This window comes from Perca flavescens, chromosome 14 (genome assembly GCF_004354835.1).
Source record: "Perca flavescens isolate YP-PL-M2 chromosome 14, PFLA_1.0, whole genome shotgun sequence".
Classification (NCBI taxonomy): domain Eukaryota; kingdom Metazoa; phylum Chordata; class Actinopteri; order Perciformes; family Percidae; genus Perca; species Perca flavescens.
In genome coordinates, this window is record NC_041344.1 from 572814 (window position 1) to 598588 (window position 25775).

General features: G+C 41.3%; 1 protein-coding gene across 7 annotated transcripts in view; it reads right to left on the bottom strand.

Moving 5' to 3' along the window:
- The window catches only part of LOC114568716 (collagen alpha-1(XIV) chain-like), a 317958-nt gene that overhangs the window by 202482 nt on the left and 89701 nt on the right, over window positions 1-25775 (bottom strand). For all 7 annotated transcript variants that reach the window (XM_028598365.1, XM_028598362.1, XM_028598361.1 and 4 more), the window contains 6 exons: window positions 24633-24759; window positions 22062-22207; window positions 9857-9986; window positions 2815-2954; window positions 1337-1463; window positions 1034-1171 (listed from right to left, as the gene is read on the bottom strand). In XM_028598365.1, the coding sequence (XP_028454166.1) occupies window positions 1034-1171; window positions 1337-1463; window positions 2815-2954; window positions 9857-9986; window positions 22062-22207; window positions 24633-24759 (808 nt within the window). The remainder of the gene's footprint in view (window positions 1-1033; window positions 1172-1336; window positions 1464-2814; window positions 2955-9856; window positions 9987-22061; window positions 22208-24632; window positions 24760-25775) is intronic.

Here is a 25775-nt window from a genome sequence, read left to right on the forward strand (position 1 = left end):
TAGTCTTCATTACAGTCCCCCTAGAAAAACGCGATTATGCAATCGCATAATTCAATGCATAATCTGCCAAAGTCTGCACATTTATGCAGGGGCCGCATTTTTTTAAAAATACGGTGCACACGCGCCACATAAATTGTGGATATCCGTGCAAAATATGCGGGGCTTGCATGATTTCATTAGTCACATATACACACTTTTTTCTCTTTTTCATCAAAATGCAGTTTTTGCAAGTTCCCGCAATTTCATTGCATAAATATCCCGCATATTCCATATCGCATTTTTTGAAGAAAACGTGCCGCGTAATCAAGGATTTTTGCCCACAACAATCACGCATTTTTCTGGAAGGAGTGAAATTAGTTTTGTAGCAACTCATTTGCCAACGGCTCGAATGTCATTACGTTCATTAATATCAAAAAGTTACGCGCTAAAGCTTTTACCAACTGTAAAGAATTTTTTTCTCCATCACAGCAAGACACGTCTGATTACAATTTGATTGTAATTTATTTGCAGCAAAGCACACCTTTATATTAAATGTTACGCCTATGTACACTAGGTACACTGTAAGAAAACAATCTGTAGAAAAACAGATAATGTCCTGACAGAAGAATCATTGGTACCTTTTCTGTTAAGTTTAAGGACATTCCTGGAAATCCAAAAATGGAAAGTTTCTTAAGTTTATTTTTGTCACTTTTAAAAAAATTTTTTGTCACTTTCTTGTCAATATTTTTGTTAACCCTTACCCTCACCTTAACCATCACAACTAAATGCCTAACCCTAACCATCACAACTAAATGCCTAACCTTAACCCTTGCCGTCACCCTAACCATAACCTTATTCTAACCCTAATCCTAAAACCAAGTCTTAACCCTCAAACAGCCCTTTAACCTTGTGGGGTCCAGCATTTGGGCCCCACAAGGTTCTGCAGACCCCCCAATTATACTGTATTCCCCGGTTTTTGGACCCCACCAATATAGTAAAACAAGCACACACACACACACACACACACACACACACACACACACACACACACACTCTTCGCTGTCCCCTCCATCAGTGGGCGTCCAGGTGAGTCGGTACATCACCACATCAGAGGCTGGGTGCTGCCATGACACCCTGAAGCTGTCTGTGGAGATGTCACTGCTCTTCAGATCTGGCGGATCGGGGACTGTTTCTATACATACACACACACACACACACACATACACACACACACGGTTACTATGGTAACAATAAACCCAAAAGCTTATGTTGTGTCTGTCTGTGTCTAAAACGTCTGAAAAGCTAGATTTGCTGCACCTAAACCTTATAATGGCGGGTAAAACAAAGTAGCTCCTACTTGTGGTGAAGCTGTCAGTCGTGGCCTCAGCTTGGCCCTCATCGTAGATGGCAAAGACCCCGACTGTGTACTCCGTCAGCGAGGTCAGGTTTTTTAGCAACCAGGTTGTCACAAGGCCGACATCCACCTACAGACACAGGACCAGATAAAAACCATGACGTGGATTTGAATCTATCTTCAGTGGTTTGGTTCGTCCAAAGTGTGCAGCCTGGATGGTGTCCAGATGTTCTGGGCCGTCACAGTGAAGAAAAACTCAGTTGGCATGGGAGCTTGGGTTAACCCTGGACTCTCAACTCTAAACCCCTCAAAGTCTCGTCTCAACCCCTCAAAGTCTCGGTCTTGTCTCTGTCCCAACCCCTCAAAGTCTCTCGGTCTTGTCTCGGTCTCAACCCCTCAAAGTCTCTCGGTCTTGTCTCGGTCTCAACCCCTCAAAGTCTTGGTTTCAACCCCTCAAAGTCTTGGTCTTGTCTCGGTCTCAAACCCTCAAAGTTTTCGTTTCAACCCCTCAAAGTCCCGGTCTTGTCTCGGTCTCAACCCCTCAAGTCTCCATCTCAACCCCTCAAAGTCTCGGTCTTGTCTCGGTCTCAACCCTTCAAAGTCTTTGTTTCACCCCTCAAAGTCTTGGTTTCAACCCCTCAAAGTCTCGGTCTTGTCTCGGTCTCAACCCCTCAAAGTCTCCGTCTTGTCTTGGTCTCATCCCTTCAAAGTCTTTGTTTCACCCCTCAAAGTCTTGGTTTCAACCCCTCAAAGTCTCGGTCTTGTCTCGGCTCTCAACCCCTCAAAGTCTCGGTCTTATCTCGGTCTCAACCCCTCAAAGTCTCGGTCTTAACCCCTCAAAGTCTCTCGGTCTCGTCTCGGTCTCAACCCCTCAAAGTCTCTCGGTCTTGTCTCGGTCTCAACCCCTCAAAGTCTCGGTCTTGTCTTGTCTCAACCCCTCAAAGTCTCGGTCTTGTCTCGGTCTCAACCCATCAAAGTTTTCGTTTCAACCTTTCAAAGTATCGGTCTTGTCTCGGCTTTCAACCCCTCAAAGTCTCTGTCTTGTCTCGGTTTCAACCCCTCAAAGTCTCCGTCTTGTCTTGGTCTCAACCTTTCAAAGTCTCTGTCTTGTCTCGGTTTCAACCCCTCAAAGTCTTCGTCTTGTCTTGGTCTCAACCCTTCAAAGTCTCTGTCTTGTCTCGGTTTCAACCCCTCAAAGTCTCCGTCTTGTCTTGGTCTCAACCCTTCAAAGTCTTGGTTTCAACCCCTCAAAGTGTCGGTCTTGTCTCGGTCTCAACCCCTCAAAGTCTTGGTCTTGTCTCGGTCTCGATAAACTCTGCTCTTTGTCTTGTCTCGGTCTCAACCCCTCAAAGTCTCGGTCTTGTCTCGGTCTCGATAAACTCTGCTCTTTGTCTCGGTTGAGATAGTCTTGACTACGACACTGCCCCTGTCTGAGACTTTTATTTGTTTATGAACCTTGATCTCCGCAATGATCCTCTCACCTCATTGGTCTGGACTCCATTGGTCTTGACGTACATGATGCGGTAGCCTTTGGCCTTCCTGGAGGCAGAGTCCCATGTGAGCCGGGCGGAGCTGTGGTCCACGTCTGAGAAACGCAGGTTCCTCGCCGGGGTCAGCGGTACTGAGGTGGGAAGAGATTAGACCAAAAGCAACTGTTAGGACACGTAGTAAACGTCCATATCGATGCTGAAGAACTGCATCTATATTTCAGTTTTACTGCACTCTGCTCTAAAAGTGTGGAAACCCTGGAAGGTGACGAAGGTCACCTGAACACAGGACACTTGTTTACCATCCACTCTATGTTTGGTGCTGCTCCAACACTGGATTCATCAGTTTTTAGGTTTGTGTTAATGATAATTGTTTTAAAGGGTTAGGAACTAACAAAACAATCTAACCGATGGAGCCTCGGTAGACCAGCAAGTCCTGCGTTCTGCGAGGTAAAATAACAGTTTTTGACAAAGTTTCGAAGACAATTTGGATGGTGCAACAACGCCGGACTGCTTGGTTCTTTCGCAGAATGATTGTAAAGATTTAGAAAGAATATGTTACGGCATTTCCTCTCTAACTGGGTCGTTTTGGGACAGATTGGTGGGGTTGCTGTGGACGAAGTACTAGGGGTGGGAATCTCTTGGCACCTCACGATTTGATTCCGATTCAGAGGCCAACGATTCGATTCTAAACCGATTATCAATGCATATCGATGCAACAACTTTTTTATGTACATTTTCATGCGTGATTTTTAAAAATATACATATACAGTAAATCAGAGTTTGCTACTCAGAATTTGCTAATCGCTTCCTAGACAAAGCAGCTAGGCAAAGCTTAGATTTTGACATATATTTGTCAATCTGAATCGAGCATTGAATCATTCTAGAGAGAATCGCGATGCATCTAAGACTTGATTATGTTTCCCACCCCTACGAAGTACACACAGAGATACACTGGTAAGAGCCAATGAGGTTTGACCAGCTAATTTAAATAGTTCACGTTACTGTATTAATTAATTAAAAACTGTACGAGGTGTTTTCTTTAGCGGGGAGCAAATGTTCCACCAAAACAAGTTCCTTACCGAGACCATTTTGCAGAGCCACTGTTGCTAAGGTCCAGGGGCTTAGTGCTGCACATAATGCATCTGTGGTGTAGCCAGAACCTTTGAACCGGTGAAATATCCCTTTAATCTGATGATAGAAAACAGCAGCACAGCACAAACACTGGCTGCCAAAGAGCTGCAGTTATAAAGGGGGTCAGAGTTGAGTTGAGTTAGGACTTTGTAAGTGGTTTCACACACACTCACACTTACACTCATGGGGGTCTGAACCACGTTATTGGACTTCTCAATTTTAATTATAAAGTGGACAGCCCCCTTTACTACATCCATCAGTCTCCCTCAGGCTCTGCCTCGACTTCCTTCCCAATCCTCTGAAAGGTATTGCAAAGGTTTAAAAAAGCCTCTTACCCTCACTTCTGATTTACTCTCGGAAACTGGGGGATTACTGATCGGTTTTCTTTTTTCTTTTATCCTGAGCGTACTCGCCATTGCTTCACCTCAATTATATCCGGGGTCGGAATAAAGACAAAGCAGTAGAGAGAGAGAGAGAGCAAGAAAGAGATAGAGAGAGAGACAGAGCATCTGTTATTATAGTAGCTCGAGCCAGGGTCAGCACAGGAATGAGGAGGATGGGAAATTAAAAAGTTTAGAGATAGGTAAGTCTCCAAAGTTTCTAAATGTATGCGTCCACATAAAAAAAACTGCCCATTCAGGAACTGTTCTAAAATGTTTAAGAAGCTATTCCAATGTGCAAAAACAAGATCTTTGGTTGTTTTTTTTAAAGAACGACAAAGTCGAATGTTTTATTCTTTAATTAAGCATGGACGAATGCAGTGTTCCAGACCAGAGTCAGTGTCCCCAGTTTAAAAAAGCCACCGAGCCAATCAGAGCTTTAGTAGGCTGTTAGCAAGGGTGTAGCAGACAGGAGGGCACCCTCTGTCCCCCACACTTACAACAGGTCGGAGTTGATTTGAACGCACCATAAGTGGGCGAGTGTGCATGTGAAAAAAATGCGATGGAATATGAGAGATATTTATGCGATGAAATTGCGGGAACTTGCAAAAACGAAGAAGAAACACCCCCCCAACACCCAGCTTTTCGATGATGTTCACGTCGCGTAATTATGTCATGAAGTTCCCATGGCAACAGGGGAAAATGGCTGCTCTTGTGTGAAGTAAACGCAACATTTTTCAACTTTCTGCTAAGATATATTATGGGACTTTTTTTTGCAACGAAAATGCGTGGATTATGAAATCATGCAAGCCTCTGCATATTTTTGCGTGGAAATCGACAATTTATGCGGTGAAAGTGCGGCGTATTTTAAAAAATGCGCCACCCCGCATAAATATGCAGACTTTATGTGATTGCATAATCGCGTTTTTCTGGAGGGACTGACATACAGTGTGTTTGCATATGCATGCATGCACTTACCTACATATATACACGCCTACATATACCCATAAGGGTGAATGATGGATTAAAAATGATGGCTTAAAAATGATTTGACCATTAGACAAAAAAAAAAAAAAAAAAGACTGTCTAAAAGTGGATACATTTCTCCATTTAGTATGCTCTTATGCTCTGCTGTAAACAACACATAACTGCTTGTCGTTATCAGAGCCAATATGAAGTCTGATTTTGCAAAAAAGAGCCATCATGCTGCGTTTTACTTTTTCGCGCCGAGGTCCTATTTTCTATGCAGCTGAGGTGGCCTCTTTTCACCGCAGCCATCATTAAAGCTCATTTTCTCTCAACAGTGGACAGAAAGCAAACAAACCAGTTGAATAAGTGGATGAAATGAGGGACGAGTGGCGTCTGAAGGCAGAGAGAGACGGGGGCTGAGTCCTTACGAACAAACACGCTGAGTGAAGAGCACATTAGACACTAAATGTCCCGCACGTCAGAATAAACGGGGGGAAAACATCGGGACCACCAGCTGATGATCAGTGCAGCTTAGACAACCACAAACATAAACTAAAAAAAACTAATTTAGTTTTCAATAAATTAGGGCTGCCACCTCTTAGTCGATTAGTCGACTAATCGGTCGTTTTGGTCTTAGTCGACTAAGATTTCTTTAGTCGATTAGTCATTTTTTATGCTTATTCATGCTTAATTACTCATTTCCAAGAAACTTCTGAGCACATTTATGGTAAACACAAGATTTAAAGTGGTGCTTTTGCAGGATTAATTGTGGAGAAACTCAGTTTTACAGATGGTTAATTAACTACATTTATATTGTGCTTTTCTAGTCTTAACCACCTCTCAAAGAGCACAGCTCTGTCGATTAAATCAACTAATCGATTAGTCGACAAAAGCCTATAAGTGTTAGTCGACTAAGAATTTCTTTATCCTAATGCTGATAAAATACAAAAACGTCAGGCAACCCCTTCTTCACTCTAGGCGTAATCACTGCGAAAGCAGATTTGACTGTCAGGAGCAACTCATGTGGAGATTTTCCTGCACTTAATGAAGGAAAGATTAAAACACACATCAGCAGAAAATGAACACTTAACATAATCGATGACTGAACGCACGAGCCATGTCAGGATGGAGGCGTGAAGCCCTGCTTGCAAAGATGGAGGAAATTAAAAGTAATTTAAGAGAGACCTCAACTCGCCCCTTGCATTCAAAGCCCTGCGCGCATCATAAAAGACAAAAACAGGCACTGGCTTAAAGCCACAGGCCACGGACCTTAAAGGAGACTTTAGGAAAACCTTAATTAGTGGGCACGGTGGGGAAAACAGGGGAGGCTGGGAGGGGAGGAAGCACAGATCTTCAGAACTCTTAGGAAATGAAAGTGAGGCGCAAAATATAGCACAAGGAGGCCCGGCGCCACACAGGCATTTTGGCAGTGGTGGAATGTAACTAAGTACTGAGTAATTTATTCAAGTCCAAATGTTTGAGGTACTTTACTTTTTGTTATGCCACTTTCTACTTCTACTCCGCTACATTTCAGAGAAAAATATTGGACTTTTTACTCCGCTGCATTCATCTTTTACAGCTTTAGTTAGTTACTTTATCTTACTCCACTACATTCATACGATACAACTTTATTGAAATTCTTTGTAAATCCCTGGGTATGTTACTTTAGTTACTCCGCTACATTCATCTGTTACAGCTTTAGTTACTAGTTACTTAGTTACTCCGCTACATTCATCTGTTCCAGCTTTAGTTACTAGTTACTTTAGTTACTCCACTACATTCATCTGTTACAGCTTTAGTTACTAGTTACTTTAGTTACTCCGCCACATTCATCTGTTACAGCTTTAGTTACTAGTTACTTAGTTACTCCGCTACATTCATCTGTTCCAGCTTTAGTTACTAGTTACTTTAGTTACTCCACTACATTCATCTGTTACAGCTTTAGTTACTTCAGTTACTTTAGTTACTCCACTACATTCATCTGTTACAGCTTTAGTTACTAGTTACTTTAGTTACTCCGCTACATTCATCTGTTACAGCTTTAGTTACTAGTTACTTTAGTTACTCCGCCACATTCATCTGTTACAGCTTTAGTTACTTTAGTTACTTTAGTTACTCCACTACATTCATCTGTTCCAGCTTTAGTTACTTTAGTTACTCCACTACATTAATCTGTTACAGCTTTAGTTACTTTAGTTACTCCGCTACATTCATCTGTTACAGCTTTAGTTACTAGTTACTTTAGTTACTCCGCTACATTCATCTGTTCCAGCTTTAGTTACTAGTTACTTTAGTTACTCCGCTACATTCATCTGTTACAGCTTTAGTTACTAGTTACTTTAGTTACTCCTCTACTTTCATCTGTTCCAGCTTTAGTTACTTTAGTTACTCCACTACATTCATCTGTTACAGCTTTAGTTAGTTACTTTAGTTACTCCGCTACTTTCATCTGTTCCAGCTTTAGTTACTAGTTACTTTAGTTACTCCGCTACATTCATCTGTTCCAGATTTAGTTACTAGTTACTTTAGTTACTCCGCTACATTCATCTGTTCCAGATTTAGTTACTAGTTACTTTAGTTACTCCGCTACATTCATCTGTTCCAGCTTTAGTTACTAGTTACTTTAGTTACTCCGCTACATTCATCTGTTACAGTTTTAGTTACTGGTTACTTTAGTTACTAGTTACTTTACACATTAAAATTACTGCACACAGAACACATGTAGTTTATAAAATCTGTTGTTTGATTCTAAAGTAAACTAGCCGACAACAAAACGGACTACAAGCCTACAGCTGAGATCATTAGACCATTAAACACTCAGCTTAAGGAACATTTTCAATGCAGGACTTTTACTTGTAACAGAGTCATTTTACAGTCTGGTATTAGTACTTTCACTGCAGTAATTTGGCACCGCTGGTTGCCAGATTTGTCGGGGCTGAAAAGGTGCCCGGGACGTAACTTGAAGCTGCTGCAGCTGTCCTCGGAAAGCCGCGAAACTGCCGGCAAAACACTTTTGCAAAATGAACTGCGGCGGCTCGATGTGACTGATTAGAAGAGCGGTGAAGAGCGGGAGCGCTGATGTGAGGAATCAGCTGCTTCCTCTTCCTCGGGTTCAATGACTCTCCAGATCTTTTTAAAAAAAGGAAAAAAAAACTGCCTGAACTTCACAGTGAGGTTTCTAAAAAAAAAAAAAAAAAAAAAAAAAAACACGAGTGCTCCCAAACATAAACTTTTTGGGAGATGTGTGGTTTCTTTCCTACGGAGCATCAGGCAGCTGACAGTAAATCTAAACGCGCTATTGGTAAATCAGATAATGTGCAGCGAGTGGTGAGTCCAAGAGGGTCATAAAATGGGTCAGAAAGTTAATGAAATTGAATTTCATCAACAGTCAGTAAAGCTGATTGATGGTTTCCCAGTTATATTCAAATTTACTGTAAGAGAGAGAAAGAGTGTGTGTGTGTGTGTGTGTGTGTGTGTGTGTGTGTGTGTGTGTGTGTGTGTGTGTGTGTGTGTGTGTGTGTGTGTGTGTGTGTGTGTGTGTGTGTGTGTGTGTGTGTGAGACTTTGTGCTTTTATCTCTGTGAGAACCAGTTTGACTTTAACGCCTACACAAATTCAGCCCGATTTTGACCCGACAGACAAACGTTCAAAGTCATGCGCGATTATGAGGGTCAGGACCGACAAACGTTTGTCTTTAACCCCTTGTAGTGGGACGTGATCAAAGGTCAGCGATCTAAAGTCTGGGACACTTCACGACCACGAAGCCGAAAGTCTAGCATGTCAGATAATTTTTGCCTTTCTCCGCCTAGCGGGACACGTTCTACGACGTCGTCCTTTGACATTGACCAATTAGGAAGAGAGAGCACTTTCCGGCGCACATACAGCACAGGCCAAAAGTTTGGACACACCTTCTCATTCAATGTGTTTCCTTTTTATTTTCATGACTATTTACATTGTAGATTCTCACTGAAGGCATCAAAACTATGAATGAACACATATGGAATTATGTACTTAACAAAAAAGTGTGAAATAACTGAAAACATGTCTTATATTTTAGATTCTTCAAAGTAGCCACCCTTTGCTTTTTTTGATAACTCTGCAAACCCTTGGTGTTCTCTCAATGAGCTTCATGAGGTAGTCACCTGAAATGGTTTTACCTTCACAGGTGTGCTTTGTCAGGGTTAATTAGTGGAATTATTTCCCTTATTAATAAATAAAAAAAAAAACGTGGGGCTCCCGGAATTTCACAGACCATATTGGCGGCTTGTTCAGTATACGATCTCTTACGTTACGACAAATAGTTGACCAAAGCGTTTCTGAAAACAATTTTAAAGCGAGAAATTGGCTGTGCGGTTGTTGAATCTGTATTTATTTCAGATCGACAAAGGTCAGTTTTAAAAGACTTTCGTTAGTTATTTATGTTCTGTTGATGGATTTATCAGTTTGCTGACGGATCACCTCAGCACAGTGTGTGTGTGTGTGTGTGTGTGTGTGTGTGTGTGTGTGTGTGTGTGTGTGTGTGTGTGTGTGTGTGTGTGTGTCCGTTTGTCTCACATGTGGTCTGCTGGCTGGTCATGGGGTCGCTGGCCTCCTCTCCGTACAAGGCGTAAACCGTCACTGTGTACTCTGTGGCCGGAGTCAATCCCTCGAGCTCCACCTCATTTACAGAGTCCTCCACCTTCACCTGAACACACACACACACACACACACACACACACACACACACACACACACACACACACACACACACTTTATTCATATAACACTTCATACAATACCCATCGACAAAACCGGGCTGAACCGAGCTCAGGAAACGCCATCATAAGCGAGGGAACACCAAAGGCCATACACTTATAACCAAAAGATCCTTAAATATATAAATAAATACAATTTTAAAAAAGAAGCTCTAAACAGTGACTAATGAGTACGTTAAAAACAATCCATAAAATACGGACACATTAATAAGTAGAAAAAAAACAATTATAAAAAAAATACAGATAAAGAACACACACATACACACACACACAGGTATGTGCCTGTAGCAGAAAGAGGGTGCAGTGTCTTTCTCTCTCCACAATCTCATCTCGTCTCTCCTCCATCTGTCCATTTATCTATCACACCATCCAACCCTCCATCGATCCACAGTCCTGTCCAGACAGGCAGAGAAGCAAGCTTGTGATTACATAAGATGATTTCCTGAATGTGGCTGGGCTCTTTCTTCCCGAAAATGCAGATATGACAGGGCTGCGTTGAGTTTGAAGATTGAATATATAAAAAAGGGTTACAACAGAAAAGAGTCCTGAAGTAAGCAGGCGAAAGTATTTTCAAAAGATTGATTGATTGATTGATTGATTGATTGATTGATTGATTTGACCACTTAAATATAAAAACCTATATGAAACAGCACTCTGCGTCATACATTAAAAATACATAAATAGTCAGGGATGACACAATAAAGCCCAAAGACTTATTTCCATTGTGGTCCCTATAAGGGCAAGGGGAGAGGACAAGTAATAGCAGGTTACACATCCATCATTCAACATACATTAATCAATTTCATCCATATTATACAGACAATTTAACAATAAAAATAAACTATGATATGATAACGACTACAATTGGCACCTAAGCCATACTTTCAAACTAGAGATGTTCCGATATCGGTATCGGGAAGTACTGGAGTTATGCACCGATCCGATACCACGTAATAAAGCTCTAAAGAAAATCTACGTTAAAAGTAGTTTATTTATGTTCTTTTTCCATTATAACCAACTGTCAAACTGGAGAATAAAAGAAAGTTCTACGACATTCATTGTTTGTGTTTGTTCATGTTTTACAAAGAGTTTAACTTGAGCCAGACAGACAACAAATATAGAAATCATATCCCATCCATACAGGGATAGTAGTATACAGTTGTTAAAACATAATAAAATATATGACCCACTGGTATTGGATCGGTACTCGGTATCGGCCGATACGCAAGTTCAGGTATCGGAATCGGTATCGGGAAGCAAAAAATGGTATCGGACCATCTCTATTTCAAACCCTGTTTAAAACTGCCAATGCTTTGGACTGTCTTAAGTGTACCAGGTAACCAGTTCCAAAGGGTAGCTCCAACATAAAGAAAGGACTGTTTGCCCAGGTTAGTCTTAGCTCTTGGAGGTACAAAATCTGTTGAGCTACCCCTAGTGGAATACCTATGAACTTCATTTACTCTTAAAATACTTTCTAAAATATTTGGGAACATCTCCATGAACAATTTTATGTAAAAGTACGCTGAGGAAGCCAAAAGACCGGGAATAGCAATACTGGAACACCGAGACAAACGGGGGTAGAATTACACACACAATAATCTGACAACAGACAAAGACAACCCAGAGACTAAAATACACAAGGTAACGAGGGTGAAACAAGGGAACAGGTGACACGAGGGCTCAGGAACAGGTGGGGCAGACAATCACAAAGACATGGGAGAAAAACAGACTACAAAATAAAACAGAGGGGTATTGCACAAAACCAGGATAAGGGATTAAGCCGGGATATTCAGGTTATCTTGGATGAATTTAGCTTTGACTTGGTTGCACAAAAGCAGGTTGAATTAAACCCAGCCAAGTAACCATGGAGATTTATTCTTTGCAGCTAGCCTGGTCCTGAGCAGGATAACAGCCAGGCTAAGATTAACCCTGGAGTCTGATGTGTTAAATCAGCTGACACTCTGATCCGAAATGGTCTTCTGAATGTGTTCTGCTTCATTTTATTAATATGCATTTCTTGTCACTATTGCTGTCACGAGTTTGATTTAAATCCTACTACTGCAGACAGTTGTTGAGATGGTAATGGTAAACAGTGGGACGATACGGAGGAAATGGGCTTTTCCTCCGCTGCTGTCCCCGTGAAATGTGCCCCTGCCCGTGCGACGCGGGGAAGCGGGGGGAGGCGGGGGGAGGCAGGGGGATCCTCCCACACCGTGCAGCGGACTCTAAAAGCGGACTTTTAGCATCAATAACGACGACAATGGCACCTGATCAAGAGTCCTTTTTACCAAATGGGAGTGAGAATGTGGTGGAATGCCACAAAGCTTCTTGATAATTTTATTTTGGGGCTGTCATTGTCATCTTGGGAGTGAGAAAAAAAAACATGAATAATTACATTGCTACATTGTTTTACAGATATGCTTACAGTGTGTATTGAAGTCACTTCTTTTTCTAGTTTTTGTCCAGTCAAGCTTGTTCTGTATGAACATTAATTGTAGAAAGATATTTAGAATTAGACATAGCTTATGGAGATCTGTGCATATAGTTGTAAAACATATTGTCGCATTATGAATAAGCTTTGAAATTAAGCCTAGTCCTTATAAATTTCCCAGGAAAAAGAATTATTTTTTATTTATTTATATAGTGCTTTACAGGCTACTCAAAGACACTTTACACTAAAACCAGCACATTTAGCACATAAAAACAGATACAGCAATAAAACCAACACATAAAACAAGCATATTAAAGCTATTAAAACGTGGAGTGACTAATAGGCCTAGATTTGTTTTATAAATCCATACGTATTCAGTCGGTCCGCTATTGTCTGTCGGGCTTTTTTTCTGTTTGATAACAGCCGTATTTCCCTTTTTGCATATTATGTTTCACCTCCTCGTAAATTTCCATTAGAAGCTGCTGCTCAGCGGGTGAAACATATGCTGCACACGTCTTTTCCATTTCTGCATCAGTAAATCTGTGATCGATACCGTGGTCTATTTAAGAAATCTGTGAACGTGCACTTATCCCAGCTATCTACACCTGGCTTGACGTAGCTTCACCTACTTATCCTGGCTCGGCAAACGTGTAACCGATTAAGCCTCGATGAGCGGATCACACTAAGTCAAGCTGCGCTTTTTCATTTATCCTGGATTTCTTTACTCTACTTTTGTGCAACAGGCCCCAGGAAACTGAAGCATAAAACATACACAAGGATGAAAACACGGTAAAATGCAACAGAGAGCACAAGAGACCGTAAACAAGGAAACATGGAACAATTTAACACAATAAAACAGGAAAAACTATAACAGATAACAACTTTTCCTCTTACTTTTAGCGGGTGGGACCTCAAAACTACATTAAGGCTGCAACTAGCGATTATTTTCATTGTTGATTCATCTGTCTATTATTTTCTGGATGAATGGATCAGTTGTTTGGTCTATAAAGTGTCAGAAAATGGTGAAAAAATGTCAATCGGGAGCATGACGCCATCAACAGGCGATCAACTTTAACAGACCGTTACCTTGAATAAATTACAAATTTCTCCGGGTTGGAATATTTGGGATAATGCGAGTAACGCAACTCAACATTTAGAACGTAGATCTTATCGTTTTTAGACATTTTAATGTGGAAAAAGGATATATTTTACAAGATTGACGTAAAATACTAGGCTCATCGTGGTTTTTGTGTGCATCCTTGTCCCTGAAATGCTTGTTACTAACCTAGCTCTGGGGACGTTTTACTCCCTGGAGTCCTTAGGTTTCTTTTTCGCCCAGAATATTGCCTTGGATTAGGGTGGCATCAAGATCTGGGTCTTGGGTGCAGCTGTCGCTGTGGTCCTGCTACACCCTGCTACGCTCTGCGATTCCCTGCGATGTCCAGCACACTACATCCTGTAACGCCCGGCTATGACATGAACTACAACGACTACCGTTGTAGTCACTGTTCTATTATCTTTAATTTGACTATTATTTGCCACTGTTCATCACACCCCCAACCAGCCCAGTCAGACACCGCCTACCAAGAGTTTGGGTCTGCCGAGGTTTCTTCATAAAAGGGAGTTTCTCCTCGCCACTGTCGCAACAGCCACTGCTAATTAGGGCCGTCCTTGACTAAAGAAATTCTTAGTCAACTAACACTTTTGTCGACTAATCGATTAGTTGATTTAATCGACAGAGCTGTGCGCTTTGAGAGGTGATTAAGACTAGAAAAGCACAATATAAATGTAGTTAATTAACCATCTGTAAAACTGAGTTTCTCCACAATTAATCCTGCAAAAGCACCACTTTAAATCTTGTGTTTACCATAAATGTGCTAAGAAGTTTCTTGGAAATAAGTAATTAAGCATGAATGAGCATAAAAATTGACTAATCGACTAAAGAAATCTTAGTCGACTAAGACCAAAATGACCGATTAGTCGACCTCTCGACTAAGAGGGGGCAGCCCTACTGCTAATGCTTGCACTTGGAGGAATTACTGGGATTGTTGGAGCTTTGTAAATTACAGAACGTGGTCTAGACCTACTCTATTTGTAAAGTTTCTCGAGATAACTCTTGTTATGGTTTGATACTATGAATAAAATTGAATTGCATTGAGATGGGAGCGAGAATCTGTTGAAAGCTCGTAAAAATACGGACAGTGGTTGTCAGCGTGTTTAGATATGACGATAAAGGAGACATTTAGCATCAATAACAACGACTAAGGCGCCTGACCAAGCGTAATGCAGATGTAAAAAGGATTTCTAACTGGCCAGTGTCTAATGCCAGATCAGAGGTTGATTCTGGATGATTGACTCCACTATAACACAGCTGCTAATACACACACACACACAATGGCCGCAGACCCAGAACTTTAGCATCTTTCACCTTCTGCCAAACCTAAAACAGATGTTAAAAAAAAAATAATAATAATCTGGCAGAATGGAGGCACTGACAAATGTTTGTCCATCTGGCTCTTCTTGTCTGCTCCGTCCATGAATAAATTGGTTTCCTTCTGGAGCCCGAGATATTAGATGTGCTGCCAAATTTTAAGACCCATACTTCCTAACTGATTTATACTGACTCAAAAAAGACATGAAGCCTTCCATGTTCCGGAGTTGCCCTGTCGCAGATAGATAGATAGATAGATAGATAGATAGATAGATAGATAGAAAGATAGAATGATAGAATGATAGAAAGATAGATAGATAGAAAGATAGATAGATAGATAGATAGATAGATAGATAGATTAATTAGATAGACTATTAATCCCAAAATAGGAACTCTCTCTGTTACAGCAGCAAGTTACAAGGACATACACACATAAGGAAAATACAATAAATGTACTAGAGATAATAAATAAGATGAAAAATGCCAGAACTACTGGAAAAAAAAAAACTTTTTGGAGGTTGACATGTACATCAGCAGGTTCCCTTTTCATTGGAGTAGATTTTCTATTTTTGGCCCAGTTTTGCTCTCTTGTACTGTGGATGTTTTGGAATCTAACAGAAAGGCTGAATGTTGGCTTGGCCCTGGAGCTGGTGAGCCTTTATCATATGCGGAAACAAACACACAATCAATCAAAGGTGGCTTAGCTGCCAAATTGAACTAAAATGGTTTGCAATAGTCTAGTTTCAGAGTGTAAATGCCCCATGATAGTCTGAATACGGTTTCAGACCGCAGACTGAAAACAGTATGACTTTAGCATCGGGGAAATCATCTTTAATATCAAGACGATTCACGATTTCCCTGCTTGCCTGCATCTCTGTCAGTTACAGAAGTGTGGGGTTCAATTCATCGTGCGCAGATAAAAACCAGGCAGGTGCACGGGAAATGAGTGCACAGAACGCTATCTCAAGCTCGAGCCTCGCTACTCACTCGCAACTGCTCAACACTCGATGAAAAATATACCAATACCTTGACTTCTATACCGGTTCCTGAACGATCACAAGTATTATTAGATCTTGGTAGAACCATGCTGTACGCTTATTGGCTCACTGACACCGATTTACTAGCCTAGAAATCTACATGCACCCTACATGCACAGTCTAGCCACTCTCCGTTGGTTTGCGAGCTGGAAAAACCAAACTCTAGCTGGCTTGTCAGGCTACTGATTTACTCCTTAGGTATTGAAATTGGGTATTGAATGGTCGAATGAATTGGTTGGTGCCTAAAAAGTATTGAATTCTGTACCCAGCCCTCGTCAAGTTGACTTTTGAGACTTTGACCGATGTCTCCGCCCTGTTGATTGGTCACTTTGAATACTGACCGTGACCTTTGATTGGCTGTTAGGTTTGATCACTGACACGGACAGACAGCTGCTTGAGAGAACAACCATTTTCATGGGGCCACGAAGCAAGTAAGTCTTTCAGAGATCCTATTTTAATAATGCTTGAAGGTATTGATTTAGTTTACTGTGCGCACTATAATAATCTGTAATAGCTAGATATATTTTAGGTGCAATTGAAAGCACCATTAAAGGTGCCGTAGGTAGGATTGCGAAGAGCCAGTTTCAGCAAATATGACACAAAGTTAGTTTTATAAGGCTGCTCAGTCAGTGTGCTGTGTGAGAGGGGGAGTGGCCAGCGGCTAAGGCAAAAGCCAATGTGTGCTTCTTTTACCGCTATATATTTAATGATATATTTTGCATTTCTAATCCAAACAACGTCAAACTTGGCACTGCACTTACTCATGCCCGTAGCAAGACACCCGTCAAGTTTGAAATCCATCGGACTAACGGTTCGAGAGATATGCACATAACACACACACAGACAGACGGACAGACGTTCCTGCAATTTATATAGATACCAAGACCTTCATTTATGTTTACTTACTATGTAAATGTATGTGTTGGCTTGAGGACAGGCATTTCCTCACTGACATGAAGTTCACTCTGTGACACACACTTTGCTGTTGGCAGGAAAATCCGTTTTCGGGACACTGGTATTCAAAGCCAATTTTAGCCAAAACACTAACCTCTCCCTGTTGCTGTTCACATCTTTCAGATTTCTCTCTCTTTTGGGTTCAGTCTGTTGGCTGATTGGTGCCCACTGTTGCTCCTCTGAACTAGTGTGGAAGAAAGCACTTTTTCTGAGTCAAACTGGACTGGATTGGGCTCTTTCTTTGGCCTAGATAAGTCTCCACATGGCCCGCCAGTGGACACCACACGAGCCAGCCAAGCCCGGGCTCGGACAGTGGTCCCTCAGAGCCAGACTTGTCCTCACCGCTGGAACAAATCCATCCCGATTCTGAATTCCTTCCTTTATTGCTTTCTGCCTGAAGGGGAACGTGACGGTAGGCGTAATGAGGTCTAATGGGATAGGGATGCAGACGACTGGCTGTGCCCTTCACATCGCTGCTCCGTCTAATCTTCCTTCACTGCTCAAGCGGATCTCTTTTTCCTACGGTTGTTTTTTTTCGGGGGGGGGCTTGTGCACCATAGAGAGGCTAAAAGGTTACTCATGCTGTTTACTATGCAGCCTTGAGAAGCTGTGGCTCAACTGTTTTTCTCTTTTATTATTTGACTTTTACACCAGATGATGTTTTTTGCTTATTGGCCAACTTGATCAATCAAACTCGATCAATTTTACCGCTCCACCAATGGCTTCTCATTTTTCTCAGGGCACTCTCACACCTACAGTTTGTTGGAATTTTGTCAAACGCACCAAACGTTGTAAAACAAATGTCACATGGACCAAGCGGTTGCTTGTTTATTGGACAGAATATCCGAGTTAAACTCGCGACACTGGTCTTAGAAATAATAGAGCAACGCCAAATTTATACAGCTTGGGTTTTCTGGTTTTCCTTTAGTGTTTCTAATATTTTAGAAGAAGACAAACAATGTGATCAGCTGACAGACGGCGAGTGAAGAAGAGAGATGATGATGTCACACAGACGATGAGCGAGGTGTGCTACGAACAGCTTATGGATCTGAAAGTTACCATCCCTTAAATCGTATACAAGTCTATAAATTATGTGCAGGTTGTTTTTGGGTCATATTAGATTCTCACCTAAAGTGAACCGAACTCTAGTTCATTTGGAATCAAACCGAGGCTACATTTACACCGCTAACTTGTGGTTTTTTAGCAGACTTTTTGAGCCAAAAAAATCGATCGAAGTCCACACACATGGGTTTTTAGCTTCAGTCGAAGAACTAATCTCAGTTTAAACTAACACGGCCGAACCTCATATCTCATCAACATTCTGGTATACTGGGTATAAACAGGAGGCAGCGTGGAGACTCCCCCCGTTGCTGGTTAACGTTAGTAGCTAAGTCTCAGAGAACGAGACGTTGTGACCGATAAGACCCAATCAGACGGCGAAACGTCGGCGTCCGTGTCGGTGTTGCCAAAGGTCTCCGTTCGCGGCCGTTGAGACTGCAACACCACCCCGTAGATTCCAAACCAAAACGGATCAGAAGTGTTTCCAAATGTCTCCGGTTTAGGGGCTCGGAAACGCCAGAGCAGGGGGAATGAGAGGGAGAAACACCGGAGCAGGGGGAATGAGAGGGGGACATTTTTATTTGTTTATTTAGGGGCTCGGAAACGCCAGAGCAGGGGGAATGAGAGGGAGAAACACCGTAGCAGGGGGAATGAGAGGGGGACATTTTTATTTGTTTATTTATTTGATTAGCACATCAATGAACATTTCGGTAAATGCGCCAGTGTTAGCCAGTTGGCTAATTTTCAACAGTCGTCCTTGCATGCATGTCTTTATGGTGGGAAGAAACCCACGCAAACACAGGGAGAACATTAGGGCTGTCAACAAATATTCTAAATTTGAATATATATTCAAATAGTTTTTAAAAAACAAATTTCGAAGGTGAAAATAAATATTCTAATAAAAGATTTTTTTTTAAAAGTGGAAAAAAACGCTTGCGGTAGCAGAGGCTGTCCGGCTGTCTGCTTTGCTAGCGCGCCTGAAAGCCGTTACATACCGGACGCAGCCCAGCTGGCGCGTACAAATGTGACATCATGAGATCGCCGTGACTATTTATACCTGCGCTGGTGGTCGCGACACTAGCTGCAGTCTTCTCCTGAACAGCGGTGGCGCTAATGAGCAAAGTCTACCGACGCTGCTCTTTCTACAGACTAGAAGACAAAGGTAAACAACGGCAGAACTGGCAGCAGCATTGCCGTCAATGCTTCGAGTTGATTCACTGATCTACTTTGTCGGATCGAGCCTTTCATTCACAATAAAAGAACTCATCTTAGCGCGGTGAGTTTATCAAAGAGACTTGCAGTCACTCTGAAAGTATTGGCATCCGATTGTTGGCGAACTCATTCAGGCTCCTGTTTCCACTTTGTTGCGCGCCGCTGATAAAAAGAGCCGTGCGCGACCTGGGCTCGAGTGCCATAAATCGGACGCCGGATATTACATCAATTTGACGACCAGATGTTCGAATGGTTCCAATGTTCTGTGTTTTTTTTTTAGAGGGAATATTCGAACGTCATTTTTTAACAATGTTGACAGCCCTAAGAGAACATGCAAACTCCACACAGAAAGGCCTGAGACGACCTGGGTTCGAACCCAGAACCTTCTTGCTGTGAGGCAGAAGTGCTAACCACCGAGCCACCGTGCTCTATAGGAGGAAACGTAGCAGAAGATATTCCTTTTTAAACCAAAACGTAGCAGTGTAAATGTAGCCGAAGACCCCGGTTTTCAAGTGGACCAGAAGCTAACGCCCCAGGGGTCAGTTTAAACGGACCAAACTGCTCAGGTGTGAAAGCGACCTTAGTTTTGTTCCATTTTCCTTCCATCCTCTCACCTGCGTCTCATCTCCCTCACTGAGCATTATTGAGGGTTTAAAGGCTTACGTGCTCGATATAGACAATGCAGGGGAAAAAATAACACAAACACATCAAGGCAGACTTTTACTTTGAAGCAACTCAATTACAAATACAAAAAGGCGTCTAGGGAAGTCAGTTCTATGAAGCAGAAGTCTGTGTGTGCTCTGACAGTTAGCGTCTTTAAAGAGGATCATTTCAAAGCAACTTCAGGTGTTTGAAAGAGTTCCTGTAACGCTCACCCATCAGGCCAAAGACACAAAGATGCCAAAAACTAACACACTGCAGGCAAAGGAAAGAAGAAAAAGAGAAGCTAGTAGGAGTTTGCCAGTTCAAGCTCTGCAATTAAGGCTACATTCACACCTATGTGTTTTGGTTTTAAAAATGAATATCTTTTGCTACGTTTACGACTCGTGTCCACCCTCTCTAAACGGAGACGTTTGGAAACGCTGCTGCTCCCCATTTTGGTTTGAAAACTCCGGGGTTGCTTTGTAGTCTGGACAGATATGTTCACAAGTCAATTTTTGGAAGTCCAAGTCGAGTCTCAAGTCTTTGAGCTCGAGTCCAAGTCAAGTCTCAAGTCTTTGAGCTTGAGTCCAAGTCAAGTCTCAAGTCTTTGAGGGGAAAGTTCAAGTGAAAGTGACTGACCTATCTAGGTGCGTTTTGAGATGCCTGGTGAAGTTCGACGTTGTTGATCCGGCATCGTTTATCTTGGTGCCACACACCTTGCGTGTAGCTGTTGGCTTACTGCCACTGTTTACGAAGTTATTGAAAGCAAAACTAATGACAAAAGGCTCAACTCTGGAAGGACTTGGTGTCTCCATCGTCAATGCATTTTTTTATATGTGAGTGCGTGCACATAAGGCAAAGCGCATGCGTTACGTTGCACATTATGGCAAAGGGCAGGGGACATGCAGCTCGTCATACGTATCCCCAACGTATATGCGGCAATAAAATAAAATACATGAATTAATTTAGATTTAAGAAGCAATAATTGCATGAAAACAGGTTGTTGACGAGTCTCGAAGCTCGAGTCAAGTCTGAAGTCTTTTGGGTTGACTCGCAAGTCAAGTCTGAAGTCAGCTGTTTGTGAATTCCAGGCGACACATGCGGTTTCTGTAGAAGTCTGTGAGAAAGTGACCCACTTCTCACTTTATTTATTACCTCAGTAAACATTTTCATAATGAGTTTATGGTCTCAATCACTCGGATATTCCGATATATCGGCCGATGTATATTTTTAAAAGAAATCCAGAAACGCGTAACAAAACATAACAGATTTCCTAACATTAGTTATTTGTACTTATTTAGGAGTCCTCACTAAAATAATATGATAATGCAGTTTAAAAAGAAACTTGTTAGTTTTATTGTCACAACAGAACAGAAGAACATCAAAATATATTAAAGTTTTGATAAATAAAATGTATAAAAATACAAACTTAAGATATGAAACTTAACCCTTGTGTTAACCCGTTTTCAATTTATTATTTTAGATCAGAAAAAAATGGGACGTAGAAATAAGCGCTGAAAATGTGTAGAAGAAAAATTTAAAACGTTGGAAAAAGCAAAAACAAGGTTTTTTTCAAGACAACACAAGGGTTAACGGTTTAAAAACGAGTGTTGCCAACAGGGAGGTTGTAGAGCGCCCTCTGGTGGACAGACTACGCAACGCCAACACTCAGAACATGGTTGACGGGTGCTTTGTCCGTTTTTATTTTATTTTTTAAATATTAATTTATCGGCCATTATAAATGCAGATACCGATAATATCGTTCCACCGATATATCGGTCGGGCTCTATTGCCTACAGATATTTGTAAAACAATTAATGACTTATATCATAGATCTTCAACAGGGGGTCCGGGACCCCTAGGGGGTCCTCAGAGTCATTGCAGGGGGGCTACCAAATTATTGTCAATTATTTTAGATCTATAAAATCATGCCAACAATTATTAATTTAATAGCTTGGTATTATATGCAACAACAAAAAAATACATTTATATATGAAAATAAAGGCTTTAGGTCACCTACAGTGGGCCCAGTTTAATATGCAACTTCATTTTATACAATATATGTAATAGGGGGTCCCTGCTCCATCTCTCTTTCAGTTAAGGGGTCCATGGCTTAAAAAACATTGAAGACCCCTGACTTACATGATTTATGTATGCACTATGTTGTGTTCAATTCTCTAAACAGTAGACACTGTTTGTTTTATTGTCCAAGGCATTAAAAAAAACTATATTATCTTACCTCCTTCTCATCTGCAGGGTCTCCCTCCGTCAGAGGGGCGTACAGGATCATGTACCCAGATGCCCCGGCGGCGATCTTCCAGCGGACCCTCATGGTGCTGTGCGTGATATCAAACAACTCCAGGTCGTTCACCATCGGCAGGGCCACTGCACAGCACACAAAAGGCAGATGTAAGACATCTCTCAAACCACTAAACACGTAAGGTTGATATTACAGGGATGGTTCGGAGTATTTTCACCCTAGGGTCCTTTGCAGCTTTTTTTTCCCCTTGGTCTTAACATTGGTCGAGTTAGTGCTATCAGCCGAATGGCTTAGTGCAGGCGCTAATGGAACCAAAAGTGTATCTTGTAAATTACCCCTCTAATAATGCCCAGGAATGGTACCAAACTTCTACAGTAGTACAAATAGATTCTGTACTCAGAAACGAGGCATTGGAAAGTTTGAAAGTACACCAGGAGTTTATTTAAACAGCACTCGCCTGATGGCTTCTACTCTCTGCTGCTACCGGCAGTAAGACTTAACTTACTTTTAAAAGTAAGTGCTGTAGTACTATCTTATTTAATCATTCAATTATTAAGTATTTTTGTTGCATCTCTTTTCAGTGTTGTAGTTTGTAGACGGTCCCTAAGCACTCGTCTTACTGCTGGTAGTGGTAGCAGAGAGTAGAAGCCATCAGGCAAGTGTTATTTAAATAAACTCCTGGTGTACTTACGAATAGCTTAGTGCAGGCGCTACTTGCAGTAACTAGCGCTAACTCAACCAATGTTAGACCAAGGGGAAAACTGGCCTTTTTTTTATTATTGGGGATGTTGTAACTAGGGCTGTCCTCAACTAAAGATATTCTTAGTCGACTAACACTTATAGGATTTTGTCGACTAATCGATTAGTTGATTTAATTGACAGAGCTGTGCGCTTTGAGAGGTGGTTAAGGCTAGAAAAGCACAATATAAATGTAGTTAATTAACCATCTGTAAAACTGAGTTTCTCCACAATTAATCCTGCAAAAGCACCACTTTAAATCTTGTGTTTACCATAAACATACTCAGAAGTTTCCTGAAATAAATAATTAAGCATGAATAAGCATAAAAAATGACTAATCGACTAAAGAAATCTTAGTCGACTAAGACCAAAAAGACCGATTAGTCGACTAATCGACTAAGAGGTGGCAGCTCTAGTTGTAACACCCCTATCCTCCCATGTAAATTACCACCAATGTAGCCTATCATCTGGCCAAATGAAAGAAGGGAGTTTCTTTGCAACTTCTGTCAGTATAAATGCTGTAGGCTTTTATTGTAGGCCCAGTTAAATATCCAACTTCATTTTATAAAATATGTAGTAGGGGGTCCCTGTTTCATCTCTCAGTTAAGGGGTCCTTGGCACATAAGGTGTTGAAGACCCCCTGGTCTTAGAAAGACAGCAGCGGCAGCAGCCAAACCCCATTAACTTTGTAACAAGGGCAACTCGCAGCTTAGCATTCATCCTCCGATGACGACGGTGGGGGGGGGGGGATTCCCCGTCATTCATCAGCGAGCGGCTGGAGAGTCCTGCCAGGCTGCGGTTCAAGTGTTTCGGAGCTCAGGACGAACGCCTCGGGCAACACGACCAGAATTAGAGCTCTCCACAGGCGTCCTGTCAGACATGGAGGATCAGGACTCCAATGCATAATGGAGCCGCTTTAATGACCCAAATTCAGTGTGGTCTGTTGTAGGGGTGTAACGATACAAATCGATCTGGATCCATATATAGATTCAATCCTTAAAGTGCATAAAATATTATGAAAATATTTTATGTCTCTGGTGCTTCCACACGCATACAAACTTGGAAAAAAGAACCATCCAGGTACATTACATGCATTACATGTGTTAACTGTGGTAATGGACTGAGGATGGGAGGAGGATTCGGTATGGGGTTAGTAGTAATGACATTATCATATCATATTTTAGTTGCTTTTTGTAACTATACAGTATATACAGTACAGGCCAAAAGTTTGGACACACCTTCTCATTCAAATGCGATTTCTTTTATTTTCATGACTATTTACATTGTAGATTCTCACTGAATGCATCAGAACTATGAATGAACACATATGGAATTATGTACTTAACAAAAAAGTGTGAAATAACTGAAAACATGTCTTATATTTTAGATTCTTCAAAGTAGCCACCCTTTTTCCACCGATTCGCCGAACTGAATCGAATCAAAATCACATTGTGGCGAACTTGTGGGATGTCGGTAAATACTATTATCGTTGTACAAAGAATCTATATAATAAAAAATTGGGATTTACACCCGTACCCTGTGTAACAAGACACGTTGTTTTGATTGGTTGAAGGAAGTATCCAATTGCGTACGGAGTCATTTGAACAATGCCCGTTGATCCCGCCTCTTGTGCAGTAGAAAATACAGAGCAGACTCCCCAGACTAATCTTCAAATTTAACAGATTGATCTTGGTCTGGGGATAGCCAGACTAAGCCGAAATACTTATCGGGATTCCAATTTTGATTGATTCCACAGCCCTCCAACAGCTCCCCCTGTGTCTTCATTGTATCCGCATAATCTTCCAAACTTACGCGTGGTAGCGCTTCCTCGCAGAGCCTCGCTGGCGGAGCTATGATAGACGGCGAAAACGGCCACCTGGTACTCCGTCAGAGAGTTGAGGTAGTTGAGCTCCACGCTGTTCTCCGTCCCCTGGAGCACCTGAAACAAAGAGCCCACCCGGGCGTTAGCCTGGACGCAACGAGGGCCGCACTGCCTGAGTCCATTAGTCCACCAATCTATCGGTTTGGTCTAAGTCTACTAGGACTTCTTTAGTCAGGGTTTTTTTTTGCCCATTTTTTTTTTTTTTTTTTCTTGTCTACTTTTTCTAGGTTTTTTTAGATAATTTTTGGGAGTTGTTGTCTCCTTATTCAAGGTTTTTTTGGACCATTTCTTCAACTTTTTTGCGTTCTTTGAGGATTTTTTTGTGACTTTTTGGGACATTTTGTCGACGTTTGAGGCTTTTTTTTGGCAATTTTTTCAGAGAGCTTCTCTCCTTTTTCAAGGTTTTTTTGGACACATTTTTCGCAGTCTGTGGGTTTTCTGTCAACTTTTTCAAGTTTTTTTTTAGATATTTTTTGTCTCATTTTTCAAGTTTTCTTTTGACCGTTTTTTTGGACATTTTTCTCTCCTTTGGGGCTTTTTTTGTGGCTTTTTTTCAGCATTTTTGTCGACTTTTTCGGAATTTCTGAGTTTTTTTTTGACAATTTTTGCAATTCTTGTCTTGTTTTTTTTAAGATAATTTTTGGGAGTTTTTGTCTCATTTTTCAAGGTTTTTTTGGACCATTTATTCAATGTTTTTGTTGCATTCTTTGTGTCTATTTTTCAGTGTCTTTGTCGACCTTTTTGGAAATGTTTGATGGTTCTGAGGGACTTTTTTGGCAATTTTTTCAGAGAGCTTGTCTCCTTTTCAAGGTTTCTTTGGACACATTTTCGCAGTCTCTGTGGGTTTTATTGTCAACTTTTTCAAAAAAACAAACAGAAAATCAACAAAAACATTGAAAAAAGCGGCAAAAATGTCAGAAAAGGCGACAAAAACATTGAAAATGGAAAAAGCCCAGAAGTGTTAGTCGACTGAGAATTTCTTTTTTAGTTTCTTTAGATGCTACTTTGAGGGTTTTTTGGACAAATTGTTTGCAGTCTCTGAGGTTTTTTTTTGTCTGTTGAGTTCTTGTCTC